This window comes from Labeo rohita, chromosome 1 (assembly GCF_022985175.1).
Source record: "Labeo rohita strain BAU-BD-2019 chromosome 1, IGBB_LRoh.1.0, whole genome shotgun sequence".
Taxonomy (NCBI): domain Eukaryota; kingdom Metazoa; phylum Chordata; class Actinopteri; order Cypriniformes; family Cyprinidae; genus Labeo; species Labeo rohita.
This window is the reverse complement of record NC_066869.1, coordinates 41,874,748-41,898,994: the sequence shown is the minus strand read 5'-3', so window position 1 is coordinate 41,898,994 and position 24,247 is coordinate 41,874,748. Positions and strand designations below refer to the sequence as shown.

At 34.7% G+C, this 24,247-nt stretch overlaps 1 protein-coding gene across 2 annotated transcripts in view; it reads right to left on the bottom strand.

The window, feature by feature from the left end:
* Nucleotides 1-24,247, bottom strand: part of trpc5a (transient receptor potential cation channel, subfamily C, member 5a) — a 69,204-nt gene that overhangs the window by 32,829 nt on the left and 12,128 nt on the right. For both annotated transcript variants that reach the window (XM_051113145.1, XM_051113154.1), the window contains exons 2-3: nucleotides 20,061-20,455; nucleotides 11,134-11,655 (exon numbers count right to left, since the gene is read on the bottom strand). In XM_051113145.1, coding sequence (XP_050969102.1) covers nucleotides 11,134-11,655; nucleotides 20,061-20,447 — 909 coding nt within the window. In that variant the 5' untranslated portion in view covers nucleotides 20,448-20,455. The remainder of the gene's footprint in view (nucleotides 1-11,133; nucleotides 11,656-20,060; nucleotides 20,456-24,247) is intronic.

The window sequence follows — 24,247 nt, the reverse complement described above, 5'->3', positions numbered from 1 at the left end:
AACTTTAACAGTGTATGACATCATAAGTAAGACAAAATGCGCACAGGAAGCTTGTACTATTATATGATAAAACATGATTGCATGTTGATTGTTGAGTATCAGAAGAGTGCGTATGTTGCCATCACAGACAGTATACAAAGGTAGGAAGTCAACATCAGAATCCAATGTGTCCTTAACATACTGTCATCTTGTTGGTTTTAATAGACAAATCCTTCATATCCAACAATCCCCTACGCAACACTGCGGTTGGTGGAGAGGTCGAAATACAGTAAATTCATTTTTAAAAAGCATCAAAAAATACTGTTAATTTTTTATGTAATATATACACTACCAGTCAAAAGATTTTTAATGTTTTTAAAGAAGTCTCTTCTGCTTACCAAGCCTGCATTTATGTGATCCAAAGTACAGCAAAAACAATAAAAAACTAAATTATTTTTACTTTTTTAAAATAATTGAGACTAAACTGTATAATTAAAAAATTTATAATTTATAAATGTTAAAAGCATGATCAAAAGGGAAAAAATGTAGCAACTTAGTGTTTAGTGTTGCTATTCTTTACTAAAAATGTTTTAAATATTTTTTTAAATCACAATTAAGCTAAAACAAAAAATTAAAAACTGCCATAAAAATGAAATTAATAAAAATATACATATGTATGTATATTCTGAGTGATATATATATATATATATATATATATAGATATAGATATATAGATATAGATATAGATATAGATATAGATATAGATATAGATACAGATATAGATATAGATATAGATATCACTCAGAAATTGCTAGTAAATTTTACAAATAATTTTCAAAATTGGCAAGTAACATTAAATTAAATGTAAAGTTTTAGCACAGAATAACTGAAAAACTATTTTCTCATAATTATTGTTTTATTTACAATATGTTATGTATTATTTAATAATATTTTTTATTGTATTTTATTTTAGAACAAGTACTTTCAGTAACCAAAAAAGAAATGTGAAATAATCATATTAAACATCCCACAATAAAATTGTTAAAATATAGAGATATAGGGGGCATTTTTTATTTTAATTCAATTAACATTTATTTAATTTAATTTTATTTTTAATTTAATTTAATTTAGTTCAATTTCATTTTTAATTAAATTTTATTTTATTTATTTTATTTTAGAATTAATATTTTCAGTATCCAAAATGGTCAAACATCCCAGAATAGAATTATTAAAAAATAGAGAATATATATTTTATTTTATTTTAGTTTTTTAGTTTAGTTTAGTTTAGTTTAGTTTAGTTTAGATTAGATTAGATTAGATTACATATTTTCAGCAGCCAAAATTGTCAAACTAATCATAATAAACATCCCACAATAGAAATGTTAAAATATATAAAGTCACAGGAGGCATTTACCCACTTTGGGGCCATTTCGCCTGTATGACTTTTTTTCTTTTGTTGAAAAGGAAAAGAAAAATGTAGCAGTAGCTGCTTTCTTTGAGTCTGTCATGCTCTACAAAACTAGAAAAGTATTCTGTTCGACTCTGTTGCCTTATGATAGAATTGTATGAGGAACAGACTTATATTTGAATTGGTCCCTATTCACTTTCTTTGTACAGAAAAGAGCAGTTTGGACAGTAAGTAAATGAATTTTCACTTTTGCATGAAAAGTGGCAGGTCAGATGTAGGAGAGCGCTGAACTCGTGCTTGTTCTTCCTCACACTGGATACTGGATGAACATTGAATATCGGCCTGTATTTTTAGTTCTGCACCCTGCAGGAGGAATTGCTCGTTCTGTTCTCACTGCCCGCTCACTGACGGCACCCTGGGATTAGAGTACGCTCCCTTCGCTCACTCTCTCACAACATATCTCTCGCTCACTCTCTCTTACTGATCCAAGTCAAACACACAGATTCGGGGGGTGGTGGGGGGCGAAAGGACGAGAGATAGATAGAAAAGACAGTGAAAGAAGATCTGACCGAGAACAATTTGTTGCTGAATAATACAACACAAATCAATTTCTCACTCTGCCTGGTCGGCAGGTTGGATCGCTCCCGGCCAACTGAGCAGCAATGGCTTCTTTTGTTCTGATGGAGCGAGGGAGGAGAGAGAAAGAGATTTATTCTTTCTCTCTAGCACACCACTGCTCTGTTCTGCTGTTTTGGACCTTGTGTGTAAAGTCAATCAATGCTTCTCTGCTTTGATGACTTGTTTCGTTACAGGAATCCAAGATAAGCTGTGCAATATCGTTTGCTTTACTTTTTGGCCTTTGTATTCATAGTATAACAGAGAGATTAGAGGAAATTATTCATGTACTGTTGTCGTACTGTATTTATAAATATTTTAAATTTAGTTTAAGTTTTAGTAATTTTAGTGTTGTGTTTTTGTCATTTTAATTATTTATATTATATATTTATGTTTAGCTTATTTTATTTTAGCTTTAGGTATTTCAGTACTTTTTATTTATTATTTTCATTTTAATTAATTTTTTAAAATTTCTGTTTATCTCTATTTTTATTTCAGTTTTAGTTTTAGACTATTCAAAATTATTAATAATGTTTAATAAATAATAATACAATAAAACAAAATAAAATAAATTTTAAACAATATAGTAGTAAAATAAAATAAAAAAATAGTAAAATAAAAAATATAATATATAAATATAAATATAAAATTATATAAAATTATAATATATGTCCATTTTGATTGCCTGAAATTTTATCAGTTGAGAACATGACACTCCGAATAAAATACCAAACTCAACTGCCTACTGTAATTCCCCAAACTTACTTACCAAAACGTTGTTGTTGTTTTTAAGTATTAAAAATAACAAACTTTAATTTTGGTTTTGGTATTGTTGTGAAGAGTAGGGGAAGTTAATGTTTCTGATTAAATATTACAAGGACACATGAATTATTTATAATAAATAATGCAACATTCCATAAAACAATAAGAATGGTTTTGATTTTAATGGTGACTTTAAATCACTGAAGTGCTCAACCACTTTCAAGTCCCATTCAACAGCATTGGCCAAAGCCCACTTCTTACAGTTCTATCAGCAGCAGTTGTGTCTATCAAATGCACATGAATGCAGCACTGCATTCAAGCAGCAGTTCAGTTGAGAGGCGAGGTAAGGAGATTGAAGCACAGCAGTTATTGAGCAAAATGCTGCTCAGAGTATATGGGGTATGTAATCCTTATCGATTCAAAGAGCAAGTGAGCGAGATGTGGGGTGGGGGATGCTGACTGCGCTGATGTTCCCCTGCAGTAAATCAACTTTCCAAAATTACAGAAAAGAAGAGATGATGAAAGGACAGGAGGTGAGGGGAAGAGGCACAAGAGAAGAAAAGGATGATGAGGGAACAATATCAGAAGGAGGATAGGAGGGTCCTACATTATCTGTTATTGACACCTATGGGACTTTTTCCAGTTTAATCATCTGCAGGTAAAAATCATTGTTTAGAGATGTAAAAGCACACCTTTTCACAAAAAGCCAAAAGATTCTAGGAATGATATATGTACAAACAACGATTTACTGTACGTACAAATGTTTTACTTAAAGGGATAATTCACCCAAAAATTTAAATTACCCCATGATTTCATCACCCTCAAATCATCCTAGTTGCATATGACTTTACTCTTTCAGATAAATACAATCGGAGTTATTAAAAAAAATATCCTGGCTCTTACCAGCTTTATAATGGCAGTGAATGGCTGCTGATTTTTTGAAGTCCAATAAAGTGTGTCCATCCATCATAAAATATACTCCACATGGCTCCAGGGGGTTAATAAAGGCCCTCTAAAGCGAATCGATGCATTTCTGTAAGAAAATATCCTTATTTAAAGCTTTATAAACTGTAATCTCTGGGATTATGATGAATGGATGTGCTTTATTGGACTTCTCAAAATCTCAACAGCCATTCACTGCCATTACAAATCTTGGAAAAGCCAGGACATTTTAGTATACTGTAACTCTGATTGTATGTAGAATGGATTAAGTCATTAAAACATTAAAACGTTTTTGGGTGAACTATCCCTTTAACAGTATTATTATTGTTAACTAAAACAAAATAATTGAGACTAAATAAACTGAAATCAAATAAAATTTGAATATTATATTAAAACCTTTCAAACTATGAAAATTAGGAATGTTGCCTAAAACTGATAACAACTGAAATTAAGTTAAATAAGTTACATAATGAGTTTTTTTTTTTTTTAATGTCCTGGCTCTTACAAGCTTAATAATGGCAGAGAATGGGTGTTGAGATTTTGAAGTCCAATAAAGTGCAACCATCCATCATAAAAAGTGCTCCACATGGCTCCGGGGGTTAATAAAGGCCCTCTAAAGTGAACTGATGCATTTCTGTGAGAAAATATCCTTATTTAATAAACTGTAATCTCTGGGATTATGATGAATGGATGTATTTTACTGGACTTCAAAATCTCAATAGCCATTCACTGCCATTACAAATCTTGGAAAAGCCAGGACATTTTTAATATACTGTAACTCTGATTGTATTCGTAGGATGGCTTGAAGTTGAGTCATTTTCATTTTTGGGTGAACTATCCCTTTAACAGTATTGTTATTGTTAACTAAAACTTAAACGAATTGAAATTAAATAAACCGAAATCAAATAAAATATGAATATTTTATTAAAACTTTTTAAACAATGGAAATTAGGAATGTTGCCTATAACTAAAAAACGAATGAACTTAAGTTAAATAAGATACATAATGAGTTGTTTAAGAAAATGTCCTGGCTCTTACAAGCTTTATAATGGCAGTGAATGGCTGTTGATTCAATAAAATGCAACCATCCATCATAAAAAGTGCTCCACATGGCTCCAGGGGGTAGTAAAGGCATTCTAAAGCAAATCGATGCATTTCTGTAAGAAAATATCCTTATTTAAAGCTTTATAAACTGTAATCTCTATGACTACTTTTTAAGATAAATGGATGCACTTTAATGGACTTCAAAATCTCACCAGCCATTCACTGCCATTATAAATCTTGGAAGAGCCAGGACATTTTTAATATAACTCTGACTCAAAACTTAAACTAATTAAAATGAAATAACTGAAAAACTGAAACTAAATAAAATATGAATATAGATTAAAACCTTTCAAAAAATAAAAATTAGGAATGTTAGGAAGATTAGGAACTGAAAATAACTGAAAATAACAAATTAAGTTAAAAAAAGCTACATAATGACGAAAGTACTTGAATTAAATTGCAAATTAAAACTGAAATAAAAAATAAATTATTAACACTTAATAAAAATGGCAAAATCGCATAACAAAATACTCAAACTATTAAATCTAAAAGCAAATTAAATAAAAAATAATAATACATGACAACTATAGAATTAATAACTTTAAGTAATAGAAAGATTAATAAAAAACTAATACGCTTACAAAAACAAGTAACAAAATGAGTAAAACAGAAACTAAAATTAAAACTAAAAATATAAAAATAAAAGCTATTTGAAATTGTAATAAACACTATAACAGCGTTTAAATAGTACTAAATAACACTGATACATAATGTTTGAAGGTTGTTCCAATTCCCAATCCTAAGAATCAGCAATACCAAGTAGTCGTCTTGTTGACATTTGTGGCAAGGTCGTACAATCCTTTAGCAGTAACAACAACAACAAAAGACCAGAACCAGTCCCGTTTAAAGACAGCTCAAAGCAACACAAAGGCTCTTCCTGAGACCTGTAAGCGTATAATGAAATCCATAAGCAGCATTATCTGTCACTATAAAGCCCCTGAGTAATGTTTTAAGCAAGCCTGTGTGGCTTTATTCCAGATGTATTTGATTCTCTGCTCTCTCCTCACCCTTTCAACCCTGTTTAGTATTACAGCGTCATCTTCTCTGACTCATATTAAATGAAGACAAATTACTGTGTGAAATCTGGAGTATAATGCTGGTAACCTTTTCTCAATATTTAATCTCATTATATAAAACTTTAATCACTACAAATATAAATGCACACTAAATGGGCCCATAATAGTCTTCATCTCTCTTTTTCAATTGTATAGCATCTCTTGGCTCAAAGCCCCACATCTGTCTTGACCACATTTCCCGTGTGTGTACGTGTACAGCATTGTGATCTGTATTCGCAGCAGCTTTTCTTGAGGCACGCAAAACAATTAGAGCTAATTGGAGGAGCAGTCTCACAGATCAGAGCCAGCATCACCTCTGACTGACAGGAAGAGAAACGAGACATATTGACAGCAGGCTCTCAAATCCTCAGTTTGGAGCATGTGTCAGTTCTGCAGCGAGACGGTTTGGGTTTCAGAATGATAAAAGATCACTGGAATCTCCCTGGAAAGCCAAAGACCTGGAAGCGTGTAAATCAATGAAACGTAACATGAGGTGCTTTCCCATGCACCATCAAAATGTTTTTATCCTTTTTTTGGTGGAATAGCTGGTACTTTTCACATTGTTTGATTGAAAACCTTTATAACCTTTTCACACAAGTATTAGATTAGCTTTGCATGTTTCCTTTTTTAACTTTAGTCCTATCGTTATCCATGTGCTGGTTTATTTCCTGGATTATTTACATGTTGTACACTATCATTCAAATGTTTGGTTAGTCTCTTCTTGAAAGTCTCTTACGCTGCATTAATATGATCAAAAACAGCTTATAATAAAATATAGCAATAATAATATGGAATATTATTACAAATTAAAATATTTTATTTTAAAATATTAAAAATATAATTTATTTATGTGATGCAAAGCTGAATTTTCAGCATAATACCTCGAGTCTTGAAAGATCCATTCTAACATGCTAATTTGCTGCTCAAGAAACATTTCTTATTATTTTTAATATTGAAAACAGTTGTGCTGCTGGATCTGGATTCTTCAGGTTTCTTTGATTAATAGAAAGCTGAATAAATACTGTTTTTCTGCAGCAAAGTAAACGTTTTCATAGTTGCACATTTTAATGCATCCTTTCTTTAAAAAAGAAAAAAAAATCCACTGTCTTACAACTTTTGAACTTTAGTTTTTTACGATTGAGCGCTTCAAGAAAACAGCAATCAAACAAGCAAAAGATAATTAGCAGCAAACCAGTCATTATCACAAAATAAACTAAACTTTATCCTACTTATTACATGCAGAACGGGAATAAACACATAATTGGACATAAACATATCGATTTTATCTTAAATTCTTGCATTACGATGGCTAACAGCAGCACAATCGAAATGCTGAAAGAAATTCAATTCAAATGCAAGACATTAAAATATATGTTGCATGCTGCGTAAAGGATTCGTTCATTTTCAGAATAAAACATTTCCTGATAATTTACTCATTTAACATGTTCAAGGTTTTTGAGGAAAACATTCCATTTTTCTCCATATAGTGGACTTCAATGCAGCTCTACATTATCCCAGCCGAGGAATAAGAGTGTTATCTAACAAAACAATTGGTAATTTTCTAAAAATAAATAAATAAATGAAGAGTTCAGATGCAAAACCAGCTAAAAGCCATCTCGGTCAAAAATGAGATAATGATACTGAGTGAATGCTCTCGACACATATTATACGTTCATCAAATACTTTTTCTTCAAACTCGCTAAAATACCAGTACTTACATAGAAACCTATACATCTGAGCCGGATAAAAATGCATTTTTTAAAGAAAGACGTCAGATGGATTTAGCTGGTTTTGCATCTGAACTCTTCATATACATTTTAACCACAAATGCTCATCTTGCACTAGCTATACAATGCACATCCACAACTTCACATATGACGTAGTGCTGCCCTCAACTAAAGGCTTTTCTGGTCGACTAGTAGTCGTTCATGTCAAGCATTAGTCGACTATTAGTCGCATGTTTTAATAATAAACTATAAAGATCATAATGAGCTCTTCATTGCCTAATAAGCGTTCAAGCGCACACAAAAAAAGCTTGCCACAGTGTACCGGCAGATATAATAATTACGAATGTGTCTGGGAAAAACAGCAAGGAGACTGCATTAACATTTTAATAATTTATTAATAGACTAGTACTTTGTTTTTAACTTAGGAGATGAAGTCAGCGACACTGACTCGTCATCTCTGCAGTAGTGAAGTTCCTGTATGTATGTTTCATACAGTTTACATAAATCTGAGAATAGTTGTTTTCTATTTGAATTGGTTAATTTGAAAGTAGACATTTTACCCTCTATAGATATATTCAAGTTCACAGAGACTGAGATGGCAGAAAGCGCATCCTGTTTGCTGTGATTATTTTACAAAAGCGCAATGTTTCATTGTTATTGTGAGTGCACATTAATAAACATAGAGCCTTTACAGATTTGAAAGATGTATTACTTTTATCTGTATGACCAAAAAGGTATTTTAAGAGTATTTTAAGAGTAAGTGACCGCACTGGCGCCTCCATCTATCATGCAGTAAGCGCGCTACTGTTCAGCTTCCACACTCCGTACAGACACTTCATTAGCGCACATTTTTAGCATTTGGATGTCCTGCCTCATGTACTATATTACCACATAGACCAGCCGATAACGATCTAATCGTGATGGACTCAATGAATTCTCTATCATAGATCAGTGGATGGACTGTGTGACTTCACCACTTTCTGTGGAATGTTTTTTTTTTTTCTGAGACTTAACAATTAATTAAATTTTGGTTGGCCAAACCTCTTCTCGTCGACTAACAGTCGACTATTATGGGGCAGCCCTAGTATGACGTAATCACATTGGTAAGGTCATGCGTGGTTAGTTCTTCGTCGATGTACTCTGGTTCAAAAAGGTAGGGTAGAGCAAAAAACTCATCTATTTTCTCCTCCAACTTCAAAATTCTTTTTCTGTTTTACCTTATTTTGTAAAGACCGTTTGACTTTCTTTGCACGTTCACTTTGTAAACACTGGGTCAGTACTTCTGCTCTACATCACGAGTTTGTGATTATGTAACTCTTGAGGTCAAGTTCAAAATGAGCATTTGTGGTTACAAAGTATATGAATTTACATTTTTTTTAGAAAATGGCAGATTTTTTCGCTAGATAAGACCCTTATGCCTCAGCTTGGATGACATCAGGTGAGTAGACCAGGAAATATTTATTCTGAAAGTGAACTAATCCTCTAAGTTTCTCTCAAACAATACTACAGCACTTCCTTTGCTGCATATGTACATCTACAGAAAACACACTCCCCCTGCCTGCTTCAACAAAATTCTTCAAATATTCTACCTAGCACATCACTCCCTTGCTTTTTTTTTTCCCAAAGCCTAGTGATCTGCCTACGGAGGTAGCATTTTAAAGCATCACTGGAGCACTTCCAGTACGAAAGCTGTTCCAAAAGGTAGGCTTAAAAACTTAATTATGCTGCCTTCTTTTGGCCAAATTCTAAGGCAACATCATGTATCTTTGTGGAGAATGCAATCCCGTAATGCACTGCGACAAGCTTGGTGAAAAAAATAAATCCATGATGGCAGATGAGAAGAGAAGTTTAGATTATACTGTAAACAACTGTATATGTTAAATTGTTCAGTGTAATTAAAAATTGATTATTTAACCCAATTTTTGTGTGTGATGTATTTTTACGGCTATTAGAACATCATGTCATTTGAAATCTATTTTAACTGAACTTTCAGTTGCAAATCACTATTTATTTGATGCACTGATAGCTATTGCCTAAAGAGTTAAAATCAGTTCCACTTCCATCTGTATGCTGAATTAGAAGGCAGCTGCCTATAGGCAGTACGCAATGTGTCAGACAGTATGCACTTTGGCAGCACACAAGGTCTTGGAGCAGAGCAACTGTCTTTCATCTGCCTAGTGCTTATTTCTCATTGTCTCTATCTCCTGTCTTTCTAATCTAGTCAAACCTCTGGTCTTCAGCACACATTGTATAGCCCTGTGGATCAGAAAGTTCACAGAGAAAGTAGTAAGGTACTTTGCATATTGCTTTAGGTTTGGAACAACCCATTCTAAACAGGGTTTGCAGAATAATATTAAATTGCAAAAAAAAGAGTGGAACACAAAGAAATTCATGTTTTCTACACTGAGCATTTTTCGGCTGCTAAAGTATCATTTTGGGTTGGTGAAGCAATTTTGATGCATTGATACTGCATATTTATACCACAAAATGGTATAAATTACAAATGTAAGTACTTTTCATGGTGTATTTGGGTGCACCTCACAAAACCTGTCAAGAGACATGCCCGGATCATATTTCACCACAAATTCAAGCAAAAGAAATAATATTTCACTTACAAAATACCTAAAATTTTACATTTCGGACAATATTTTCATGATAATTCAGCACATCTCCCACTCTATTTCTTATAAGCATAAAAAAACCCTTCTCATTACTGTAATGTAAAAAAAAAAAAAACATTATTTAAATTACATTAAAAACATAATTTAATAAGTTAACTGTAATATAAATAAATGTAAGAATTCATGTAAAATAAATAAATAAATGTAAAGTATTTATACTATATTGAGGTATTTTTGTACTGCTTTTATTTTATGCTGATTTAAATGAAGACGAAAATGTATTATGGGAGCAAAACATTTTTATTTAAATTACATTACATTACATAACTTAATAAGTTAATTGTAATTTAAATAAATGTAGGAATTTATGTAAAATAAATAAATTAAAGTATTAATACTACACTATTTATATTCTTTTATGCTGATTTTAATGAAAACAAAAATGTATTATGGAAATTAAGTTTAAAAAAGTGATAAAAAAATTAAAATGTGACATATATATATATATATATATATATATATATATGTAGTCATATATTTTTTTGTCACTTTTTTATTTACTTAATTACCTAAACAAATAAATACAATTTATTACTGTCATTATTGTCTGCCAAAACTGTATTCATTTATTTATTTATTCCTTTTGGTTTTTGAGGTGACATTTTCTTTCTTGGGATTCAACTATCATCACATGAGGTTTCTTTGCTGCCTTCGCTGAGGCCATAACAAGCAGAAATAATGTATGTCCAAGAATTTTGAAGAGAAATCTGTCATACAACTGCAAAAAAGGGGCAAACGCTCAGTTATACACACTTTCCCCAAAAGCATCAGTCTACACAACCTGTACAAAACATTGTGCACATCTAATTCATTGTATGTTCAACATTAAACTGGGTAGCCAGTAACAGAAGTCTCCTCACCTCTTTTTGGTGATATTTAATGGCCAGCTTGAGTTTGGCCAAGTCTCGGCACTCTCGCGGATCCAGCTCCTCGCTCTGGTCATCACGGTGATTAAGGATGGTCTCCAGTTCACGGGAGCTGCGTGCCTGGTCCAGCAGGTCTTTAGCAAAGAGCTTGCACTGTTGAGAAAGCTCCTCATACTCTTGTCGAAACTCATTCTCCACTTTACTGAGCTCCTTCAGTTCCCAGCCCAGTCTGAAGGCGGTTAGGATGGGATCCTCACTGGAGAGGGCGATAAGAGAGGGGCTGGCGAGTGCTTTATAGATGTTGAGACGGGACCGAGAGTGACGCAAGCTGTCCACCTCAGAGCTGGACACACACTCCACACAGTCACAGCGGATCTGGTGCGGCCGAGGGATGGTGACTTTGCGTTGGACCAGGAGTTTGATAATCTCATAGTTGTTTGTGTGGGCAGCCAGCATAATGGGAGTGATGTCAGGTGTGAACTCGGAAAACTGGGCATCCATCATTAATGACGGAACCTGAGAAAGAGGGGACAAGAACGAAAGTGTGAAAAACACCTGCACAAGCTGCTGAGAGTCTATCAGTATGGCAATCCACCAACCCACACAGCATGTAAACACAAACTACACAGCGGAGCAGTAGAATACAGATGACTAGACGAGAGCGCAGCCAGCTCTCCTCATAGGAACTAAAGATCACAAATGAGCTCTGTAATATCCCAGCTGTTTGCTGTACCAGCCATGAGATTGAATAAGGAACAAACTGAGGCTTTAGCTAGTCAGTGAGAAGTCAGTGAGAAAAAGGCCCTACGCCAGAAAAAATAACAGCAGCTGTGGTTGCCAGAACTTTACTGTAAAAAAATACAATAGCAACATTTTACAGCTTGAATTGACAATAAAAATTAACTGAAATTAATTAAAGTCTTTTACCGTTAAAATTATGATCTTACACTCCTCTGAGTACAAGTGGGGCAGAAAGGTTGATTAAACAAAAAGTCGTCAAACAACTGTATAGGTAGATTAAAAAGGTTGAGTGTTTTGACAACGCATCATCAAACGGCCATATTGGCGGCACTTAACGTAAACAGTGCCACTGAACCGTATGAAACGTGCATATTTGGCTGATTATTGTTGCTGAAAATGGTCAATTAGTGTCATGTTTTGGGCTGTAATAATTGGTCAGACCAGGGAAAACATTTGGAGTAGTACAGACTGCCAAAAGTTATAACAAATCAAGGAGAAGAATGCAAAAAACTAAGGAACAAAAGGCATTTGTGGTTGACCAACCTGAACGAGAATCTTGACAATGTTTGTGTTTTTTCTGGTCAGGTAGGTGAAATATTAGGCTAATATTTTAATTAATACTGCTCTTACGTATCTTCACCACTTTAGTTCATCAAAATATCGCACCCTTTTCTGTTAACCATGTCCTTTTCTATATGATTTGGCAGCTTCCATATGTTTTTTCTATGGTTTAGACAGATACACACTCACACACAGTTTAGTCCAGGGCTGCGTGATATACCAACATTAATTACGAATTGCAATATTTTCAAATCGCACAGGCCATGATTTAAAACACGCGTTGTGTGTTTTGAAGCGCGGGCACTACCAGTGAGGGTCTCAGAGCAACGGTTCATTATTAAAAGGCTCGGTCCGCATTATTAATGAGAAGAAACTTGCTCATTTTACTGTACTGTATTCTGCATGAGATTGCATGCACTGGAAAATGCAAATGTTACAAAAACTGTTTCAGGTTTGAACGTCTATTGTTTTTTGATCTCAAATCTTTTAGTGGGTCTTGAAATAGATTATACTTGTCTAGGTAGGTTGTGGAATTGAAAAGTTTAGGAACCCCTGCAGTAGTACATTAACTGTGCAATCCATGCTGTTGTTTACATCCAAGTATCTCCAATATGGCTGCACATCTGACCAAACCGTGACATAATTGCTGCAAACCCATATTTTAGCATGTGCATTTAAAGCAAGACGCAAATGTCAAATAACAGAGACTCAATTTTGCGAATAACTTTTTTGCTTGCTAATAGTGTGATGTCAGTTCAGTTAAAAAAAAACAATAAACCAGTGCTGTACAAATTCACCTTCACGTTAGGAACCATAGGGACACGTTGAATATGTAACTCCAACCGCTCAGGGTACACTGAAGTGCATCGTTCTGCGTCAGTGATGCGCATACATGTAAACGGTTTTGTGTCTGTCTTTTCTTATGTAAGACTTTGGCAGTTTTTATGCAATGAATGAAAAGGAAAATTTACCTTTTTGAAGACTTTGCTTACCATAAAGTTTCACAAACCGATCTCAACAGTGTTCAGATGTAGCAGGAACCCAGAAGTGAAATTAAATACTTACAAATGCGACAAAAAATTAACACTGTGCTACAAAATTTGTTTGCGATGATACATTGAAGTTTTTTGTGAGGCCAAATTATCCAATCTCATGTTGTTATTATCGTTTCTGCAGGCACCAACGAATGAATCTTTTTTTTTTTAAAGATTTTTTTTTGGGCCTTTTTGCGATAGGACAGATCATTAGCTGACAGGAAGCAAAGTGGGAGAGAGAGAGAAGGTGGGGGAGATCAGGAAAGGCCCTTGAGGCAGGATTTGAACTCGGTACAACCGTAGCGCAACAGCCGCTGCACTGCCCACAAGGCTAACAGCACCGACATGAATAATGGTTCTTATGAACTGGTTTCTTATAATGAGTCGATCACAAGGATTCACGAAACAACTTTCGAACCCATTGCTTCCTCTGACATGAGTATCTATCATTCGCAATTGTTATTTCACAATTGACTCCCTCACTGAACCCCAAGTCATTTTTTCGTAATTAAAGCTATGCATCACAACATATTTTGATGTAATAAATTATAAAATTATAATTGTTTAAAAGAGTAAGAAATAATGACAGAATGTTGTTTTTCTTTTTAAATCAGCTATAGAATAGAAAACAGAATAGATAAGGAGAGCAGGCCAAAGACACAATACATATGTCAGAGGGAGCAGCCAAGACTGGAGCTTTATTTGACGCACATTTTCAGAGATGAAAGAAGAAATGTTCACTTGACAGAAATAAAAAAATTGGTTAAAACATAGATGCTTCCAGAAAATGATGTGAGACAGTCCCCTCTCTTTCACTCCTCCCCTCACAAACACAGATGCTACAGGAGAGCATGAAGGATGAAGCATGATAGAAAGACTGTTTACAGCATGAGTGAACAGAAAAACGAGTGATGATGGAGGAGAACTGCATATACATCATGCTGTCCTTGCAGCTGTGCTGTGGAGGCAGATGAACTCTGTCAGGAAGATGAACCTCAAGCCAGTTAGAGCCTTTCCTCTCTTTCACCTCTCCTCCTTTCTGTCTTTCACCCCTTTTGTACCTTTTCTCCCCATCCATCACATCCACGCTCATTCAGATGCTTTACCACGAAGCATTGTGTAATTCCTTCCCTTTTTATCCTGATTGTTTACCGCCGTTTAGGAGTCAAGGGCTGTACTTTCAAGAGCAGATGACTGCATGTAAACACACAAACATGCACTTAAAAGCATATCATATGCATAACAATATTAATTCATTTTTAAGTGCCAGTATATGACCAAAATACTCAGCTCTATCATAACTACAGCCGTATATGCCATGAGAACATTATGGAAATATGATTTGTGGTACGTCGGTGTTACAAGCCAGCGAGTGAGTAAGTGAGGTTTGCAAACGCATTTTATTTTGAGATTTATTTTCAGTCCATTAGTATAACAGTCCTCCCCCAGAACTCCCAAGTGGCTGCAAGGGTTGCTATAGTGATAGCAATGCAAAATAGCCCATGCTCTGTGAACGGCGGGCACATGGTACATGGGCTAGATTCCAATTTAGGCCCCACGGCACTTCCCGCAACAATCTCACTTGATGTATCTGCACCACCGGAGTTCGCTTTAGAAAACCAAATAACGAAGCAAAAAGAACAAACCTTGCTACCGGCTTTATTTCCCCTAATGCTTGTTCACTCTAACATCAAAAGTATAGGAACCCTGTGCCTCTCTCTTCTGAACGGTATTAGTGATGTAGCAGTTCACTTCATAAAAGTCTATACGTCTAATCCAGAGGGAGCAACAAAGCTACCTGGAGCTGCATAAACATCACTGCTGCTCCTCTGCAACTCAGTCAAGCTGTAGAATAATAAAAGAGTTACAAAATAATTAATCTGTTCACATCTTTACTCTATCCCAGGGCTCTATCCCAAACATTTTGCAGCTGAAAACTTTAGACGTAAAATATTTACTTGAGATTTTAAGATAATATTTCAATGATTTAGCATCACATTCAAGCTTACGGTTCTCTGATGTTGGTTTATGATCACATGACACACAAATAAACATATAATCTTTCTTTGGCTATTGTTTTTAGCTTTTCTGAATGTTTCAACTCTAAAAATGAAGATAGAAATTTGTGACCCTGGACCACAAAACCAGTCATAATGGTCAGTTTTTTTAAAAAATTGAGATTTATGCATCATCTAAAAGATGAATAAATAAGCTTTCCATTGATGTATGAGGATAGGACAATATTTGGCTGAGATGCAACTATCTGAAAATTTGGAGTCTAGCAAAAAAATCTAAATATTGAGAAAATCGCTTTTAAAGGTGTCCAAACGAAGTTCTTAGCAATGCATATTACTAATTAAAAAATAAGTTTTGATATATTTACAGTAGGAAATTTACAAAATACATGAAACATGATCTTTACTTAATATATAATATTAATATTAATATATAAAAGAAAAATCGATCATTCTGACCCATACAATGTATTTTTGGCTATTGCTACAAATATACCTGTGCTACGTAAGACTGGTTTTGTGGTCCAGTGTCACATATATGATTGTAATAAATTACAATTGTCTTGTAAAATAAAAAATAATACTTTATAATTATAGGTCTAATTAATCTTTTTTTTTTTACTGCAAGTTATATTTTGCTTAGAATTTTTCGCCTTTGAAAATTCACAGAAATTGTGCATATGTGTAAATAATGTGAACACTGCATTCCCAAAATGCATGTTAAACTGTGCACACACAGAGATTGGTGAGAAAAAGCATTTACTTCATGCAACAGACTCAAAACTTATTTAAAATAAACTGCAGTCTTTGATTTGATAATTGCACTCAGCTTTAACATGATTTCAGTTTTATTTTAATTAAGTGTGCAACCATATTTAGTACAATTTTATACTGAATTTAATTATTAGTTCTTCATCAACTGACAAACCCCCAAGGGTTCACAAACCTCTATTAAGAAAACACTGCTTTAACCAGCACAAATGTTAATCATTTTAAATGCAAATAATAAATTGGAAACAGCCATATAACAATCCATTGTTAAAATAGACTTCCTGACTTTAAAAAGATTCATAAATGTTCTTATTCACCCAATCATCTTTATGTTCTTGCATTTAATTGGGCATATGTCGTTAATTTTAATTTTATAATGTTTGATTTTTGAGACATTTTGTTTACTTCTGTATGTAAACAATGTAAAATCTGGAAGTTTCTTTAAAATAATTTTTATGCAACACATATGTGGCATCCTGTTGATAACCACAAACAATAATTTTAACTCCTCCCTCTGTGTGTATAAACAAACCGAAAATGCGTTTATAGTAAATAACTCTGTTCACAATACAAAATACACTTCTAAGCATGCCGGCAGAACATTCTGTATAACCAAAAACTCTTAAAGACCTCACGAATCACTAGACAAGCTCAGATTTCTTTCCTGTGTTGACGTATTTTCTATTGAAACAGGAAATTAGGGCGTGACACATTGAACAGCCAATAGTTTTTAGTTTAAAAGAATCATTTGACTTTAGGTTGACATGTAAAAAAATGATATTCCATTAAACACTCACAAAACAACCCTACTTGTTCATTTTACATAATTAAAATATACTAATGCAGTACAGCTCTTAAACATGCTGTCACAATTTATTTTTACTCCATGCAATCTGTCTAAATTTGTACAACAGAAGTTTATTCAATCCAATAATCCTTTGCATTAACATTTTTCATTGGCAGTAACAGTGCATTACTGAAACTGGGCAGTGTTTCCAGCAGGCATAGGACTGGCTGGGGAGTGCAAATGTTGAAATAATGCTTTATTTAATGTATTTTTGTGCAAACCATGAGAAAGGTTGGAGGCTTTTTAGTGTTTAATGATGAGTTATTAGGGGCCTGATGTTAGGGTGATGGAAACGCTCACTGATGCTCCAGAAGGAGAAACGATGCATTAAGAGCCAGGGTGAAATCTTTTCAATTTGAAGATCAGGGTAAATTTAACCTATTTTGTCTTCTGGGAAACATGTAACTATCTTCTGTAGTGTCTGAAGGGCAGTACTAAATGAAAAAATACAATATCTAAGCAAAATAAGAAAAATTTACACATCTCCATTCTGTTCAAAAGTTTTCACTCCCCGGCTCTTCGTGCATCGTTTTTTCTTCTGGGGCATTAGTGAGTGTTTGAACCTTCTGTAGTATTTGCATATGAGTCCCTCAGTCCTCAGTTTGAAAATATGTATCTCAAAATCACGCAGTCATTGTTGGAAAGGTTTCAAATACACAAAAATGCTAAAAAAAAACAAAGAATTTGTGGGACCTATAGGATTTTCCTGAAGACCACCGGGCAGTTTAAAGTTTGACTGTTCATGACAAACATGGGACTCATGAACAACTATCACTAAACAAAAAAACATGGCTGTGGATCATTCAGGTATCAACACAGTATTAAGAATCAAGTGTATGTAAACTTTTAAACGGGTCATTTTTAAAAAATTCAACTATTATTTTCTCTTGTGGACTATATGTAAAGATCTTTTATGTGAAATATCTTATTCAGGTCAGTACTAAATAAACAATAACAAGCATTTTGAATGATCCCTTTTGTTTTGGTAAAATAATTAACATTTTTAATGATTCTGAAAGAGGTATCCAAACTTTTGACCTCAACTGTATGACTTGAGAAATCACAAGTTAAGAACTGAACTGTCTACATGTAAAGTAACCGAGAAACTCAAGCACTATCAAGGAACCACTCTCCACAACTGAATGAACTTCAGCAAAATAATTATAGTTTTTAAGTGAAGAAGACCTGCAAAGGCTTCTCAATGGAATTGCTGTACAGCATCTAAAAAACGATTTAAAAAATAATTGAATGAATTTCTGCAGAATCTGCATTCCCTGCTCAGCTTTACATCAGCTATTCACCTGTAGATGAGAGTGATTCTATATGCATCATTGATTCTACTTCTTAGAAAGGGGGCATTCATAACCTCAAGCACTGAAATTCATAGTGATATCTTTCGTGCGCAGTAGCTTCTTTCTGGCACTGCGCTGTACAAATCAAACTGCGGTTCCCAGTGAATACCGCTGTCACATGCCCTTTTCTAGTGCATGTTTGAAGAACTGGCTTGAAGTTACATTCCCCTTCATCCTCCACTGGCCACCAAATCAAGCATGCCGCAAAACGCGATGTATGAGAATGCAGGAATGCAAGCTTTTCAGGTTAATCTTACCCTTGAATGAGGGGAAAGATTAGAGGATAACAAAATGCAATCCAATAAAGATTTGTCGTGCTACGTGAGGTGAAAATCAAATCTGAAAGATAAATCTCTGCCATCTCATCTTTTCTATTAGCTTTGGAACACCCACTCATCCGAACACATTCACATAGAGTACAACCACAAATATGAACAGTTCCCACCTGCATACACACTGTTCACACAAACAGCAATATGGCATTGCAAAAAGGGAAGACACTGACAATATGCATATGCAAGCACTATATTTATATATATACTGTGTCCTAACCAGGTGAGCAGGGTTGGGAATCAAGAACTGGTTGTTCAGAATAGGTTGTATTATAAATGTACTTGTATCAAATTACTTTAATGTAATAAACTAATGTGCATTGCCACAGCAAGAGAAATTATGGATTAGAAAATGGATTAGAAATTATGGATGGAGGATTTATGAGTTTACACAAGAAAGAATACAAAGACAAAGAAAGCGTTGTCCTATATACATGAATCAGATGCACAAAATGACTCTCTTTTATTGGCTCGTCTTTTTAAAGAATCGGTTGAAAATAAAAATCAAACTGATTTATTGGATTAAACTGTTTAAACAACTAACTTAGCAGAACCAGTCAACAATTATTTAAAAAAAAATTTTACAATAAGAATTTTTTGGTTGCTTGTTTTTTTATTTATGTCACATATTTGAAAATCAGACTCAACTACTTTTTTGCTGCAATTTGCTCACTGTGACTCTCAGATTGGGAGAATTCTCTTTACAGCATCATGAGAAATGTAGTTTTTCACTAGGAATTCCTCTGTTAAATACGATTCTTGGAAAAATAAGTTGAAATAATAATAATAAGTATGTCTTTAACAGAAGAATATATCATTGAATAACAACTCTGGAGCTCACAACAGGTCTATCTTTAAAGGTTTCTAAGTTTTAGTTAAAAATCAATTTCCCTGTGGAGAAAATGAATGAAATCTTTACTTTTGGAACCTGACTGTTGCATTCCATAAAGCTCAAAATCTCTCTTGATTGGCTATGATCGTATCGCATTGTGTTGCACACCAATTTTCAGTGTGGACAGACAAATTACTAGCCTCAAGAAAATTGTTGCATTGCACCTGGTTAGCACACAGTGAACACAGCGTAGAAGATCTGCATGGTAGTCACCAGCATATGTTGTGCTGGTGTCCCTTTCAGGCTTCTAACTAATGTTTCCAACATAGTCAGACCAAGATTAGAAAGCATAAACCAGCCTGGGCCTCAATACATAGTGCAAAGTGTCTCTTTTCAGCACAGAAAATGCATATAAATCCCCAACATACATACAGACCTGTTTCTCCCCACTGGGTTTCCTGTGGGACAGCAGTAACTCTACGGCTCCCACCACTTCTTTGCGAATGGCGTAGAGCAGAGCGTCTCCAGTGTTCACTCCGTGATCCAGAAGCAGCTCCATCACCTCAAGATTCTCATTCTCAATAGCGATTAGTAGCGCACTGCGGCCCAGTGGATCCACACAGTTGACGTCAATATTGTAGTAGACCTCCGCCTCACGTAGTGCATGCTGAACACCTGCATAGTCGCCCTTTTCCACAGCCAAAAGGAACGAACGTTCCTCTGGAGAAAGCTCTACCTCCGCCCGGACGATCTGTAGAGGGATTCGGTCCCGGTACGGAGAGTAGCTGCTCTTTTTGTAGTACAGATGTGACATGGGATTCATGATGGATGCTGGTAGAAGAAAAAGACAGAGAGACAGAGAAGTGATATTAATTAAATATTCACTAACAAATAGCAAATGGGCACTTTTAAACAGTGAGTCATCTTCTGGCAGTGGAAATAGTATACATTTATAAATTAAATATCTTATCATTCCACAGAAGTAATTTCACTGATCTTAAAATGCATTAAGATACGCTTTTTAAAGTTTAACCTAAGGAAAATTCAATCAGAGATTTAATAAATAGAAGTGTACTTGTAGACGGATATGAGAAATTAATAGACGAACATAATGTTCACTACATCTGCAAAAAGACTTACTTGAAATTACTTTTTAATAGGTTTCCAGAAGTGACTGGTGCCTCAAGTCATTTTTCTTAATGGCCACAATGTGGTCACAAGCAGCAGCTATCTCTGTTATTATGTTAAGTCATCAAACTGTGGTGCCAGTAATTCAGCTAGGCCACAACCGAAGCGCCATTTGCTACAAAAATTTGAGAAAATACAGGTGTGTGTGTGGACACATTATGGTGTTATTCGCACTCTTTTGTCACATTTGGTTAAGGGGAAGTCATTAGAAAAAGGGGAAAAGTTGATATTTTATTGTTATGTCATTTGAGAGCTGAGTGCAGTGATAATTTGAATCATTATCACCTTCTTTGTTTTACCGATATTTACATAATTTGGTCTGTCTTTAAGGGCACTCTGATATTTATACAGAGCGGAAGTGTCTGTAAGACGAGTGTACGGAAGGATTCATTCTGTGATTTGAATACAAATCATAGTCTTAATGGTGTCACAACATGAAAATCTGACCTTTTCCATGTTTAAATACTAGGTACAGGTGCATCTACCAACCCAGAAAACATGTTTTGGTAAGACTTTCTCTGCAAGCATGTAAAAAAACGATTTCGTGGGGTACCAGTACTAATACTATGGCAAAAGTTCGAGCAAAGAATGCTAACTATTCTGTCGTTGGCTGCGCAGATGAGCACAGAACAGTATTTAGAGTCCCAGCCTCAGAGGAGACAAGAGGGCAGTGGATTTATTGATTTATTTACTGTACATTACGTTGCTGCCACAGAGATCTAATATAAACGTGCAGTTTCTTTCTCAGTCTCATGTTTAACTTCACAAACATACTCGACTGTTTTTGTAACTTGTGTGTTTTTAACATAAACTTGTGTGTATTTGACAGTTTAAGCGCAGTAAGACCTGAAAAAGAACTTAGTTTAGTACTCACAGGCCATGTGACAGCTTCTTTCTGTGTGTGTGCTTTGGACGTTTGTCCTCAAAAAAACATATCAGAAATTTAACCTAATTTTAAAACGCATGATTTCAGCGAGACAGACATGATAATCTAAACCAAACAGCTGTTTTTCTTCAGAATATCTGAGGAGTGAGCTGTAAAGGCACAGCCCTGTTCCGGAAAAGGGAGCAGGGAGCAGCAGCTCATTTGCATTTAAAGATACATGCACGAAAACAGCGTTTGTGCTTCCACTCAAAATTGGCATTTTCAAAATGAAATAATAAATAATTTAACAGATACCTTCAGGGGATACCTGAGACTGACATCTTGTAAAAAGGGGCATAGGTCACATAGCCTTGTGGGCAGTGCCGTTGCATTATGGGTGTCCTGTGTTTCGAATCCTGACCTTTCCTGATCCTGCCCCCTATCGCTGTCATAATAAAGGCTAAAAATGCCAAAAATAAATCTTTAAAAAAAAGCTGCATTATGTCACCGTGATAGCCTTGTGGGCAGTGCGCCAATATACAGTGCCGTTGCATTATGGGTGTCCTGTGTTCGAATCCTCACTTGAGGACCTTTCCTGATCCCGCCCCCTATCTCTGTCATAATAAAGGCTAAAAATGCCAAAAATAAATCTTAAAAAAACTGCATTATGTAATTGTTTAGCAATTTTTAAGTTAATCAAGGAAATTTAATTAATAAATCAGTCAAATCTTATAAACCCACTCACTAAAAAGATTCAGTTAGATTAATTCATTCCGTAAATCTTTCTGCAAATTACATCGTTTCACCAGTAGCTGGTGACAAACATTCATCATAAATCCATGCATAATCCTGTGTTCAAATTTACTAAAAAATCCAGAAAGCATTTTCACCACAACTGGCACTAATCCCAAGCATTAATCTATATCATTAATGGCGCATTATAATCTCTCAGGTCAACAAAGGCAGCTGACAGCATGAATGGTTCTCTTCTAAACTGACCAATCAGAATGGATGTTTGCTTAAGAGTTGCATCACTCCATATACATAACCAATCATCATCAGTGGTAAACCTTTCAAACCAGTCAGCTTTCTGTATCACTTTAGAACATCATCAAACCACCTTGATATTAAAACAACAGGTGAAGAGACAATTAAAACTAAATATTGACAAAATCCAAGCAAATAACAAATCTGCTCATTAATGACCACAAGTCTGGGTATTAGACAGACCCAAAGTCAGACTGTCTCCTTGAATCATTACGTTTACATTTGGTTGTCAAAACAGCTAATTAAGCATACTAGATTTCTATTAGTTGGATTTGTGTTTAGACAATAATACTGTATTTGTACACGTAAAATGGTAAATGAATGTTATTTTCAAATTAAACGTCTATGGATAGTATCTGGCAATGCTGTCGAGGTAAAAAAAACTGTAAAATCATTTTGAAGTGAGATTAGTTGGAGAAACATGAACATGCCTTACTAGTGTAATTCCTGTGGGTGTAGTTTGCAAAACTTGGCTGTTGGCTCCATGTAAACAGTGCTTTACGGTTACTTGCGCCACATCCTTCCCATGGTATTCCTGGTGTCTTGATATGGAACTAGGTTTACATTTTTAACTGGTCATGACATTAGTTTAAAAATTGAATATAACTTTCTACATATTGTGTTGCTGAGCAACACTAAACATTAAACATTAATCGCGGTTCAACCGCTTGCCTGCTAGGCTGCTATTATGATAATATACTTATGAATGTGTTTCTCATTCATTTTTACAGAGGGGTGAAATTATTGTTTGTGGTAATCGGCAGCTTTTCACAGATGCGCCTCATAAACTCAACCTAGATTATGCCTTTAAGGAAACTCCACATAAGTGGCTGCTTTTCTTTGGTCAAGGCACTCATTTCTTTGCTTTTTCAGTTTTTCTGTGCATGACTAACGTGCAATTTAGTGTTATTGGTAGCCAAACCAGTGGAATCTTCAAAGAGATTTACCAGTTTGCCAGCAGTTTTGACAGTTCATCTCAACTCATTCCAAAGTGTGCTGATCAGTAAGCAAAAAATATCCACTAATATCAGAATAAATGGGAAGACTAGAGTAATTACTGTGATTGACTCTGTGATGATGTTGCGTCTCGCTTTGATCTTCTTCTCTGAAGAAGATGAACAGACACACCAGGTGGCGTCTTCCATATGGTCTCGCTTCAACTGACACCACACTTGCACACACACACTTATCAGCACACTCAGACTCATTAGCACCCAATTCACACTTTGCGCTGAATTTTATATTGTGGGGTCTAACCGGTGTCTAATAGATGTAGATCCCCTAATCCACTAATAACTTGGACGTCATGTTATCTACAATGTCTATGTTTTGCTGTTGTTTTACAGAGGAACTAGTAAACCCTATGGCTTAGTATTATTTCAGCTCGACAATTTCAATATTTATACATCTATGGATGTTCAGTAGAACCACTGCATTTGCACTTAGAGTCAAAATCTATTTTCCTAATCAATCTGACAGGTTTTATTGTGAACAGCCATATTTTTGCCATATTTTTAAGCTTG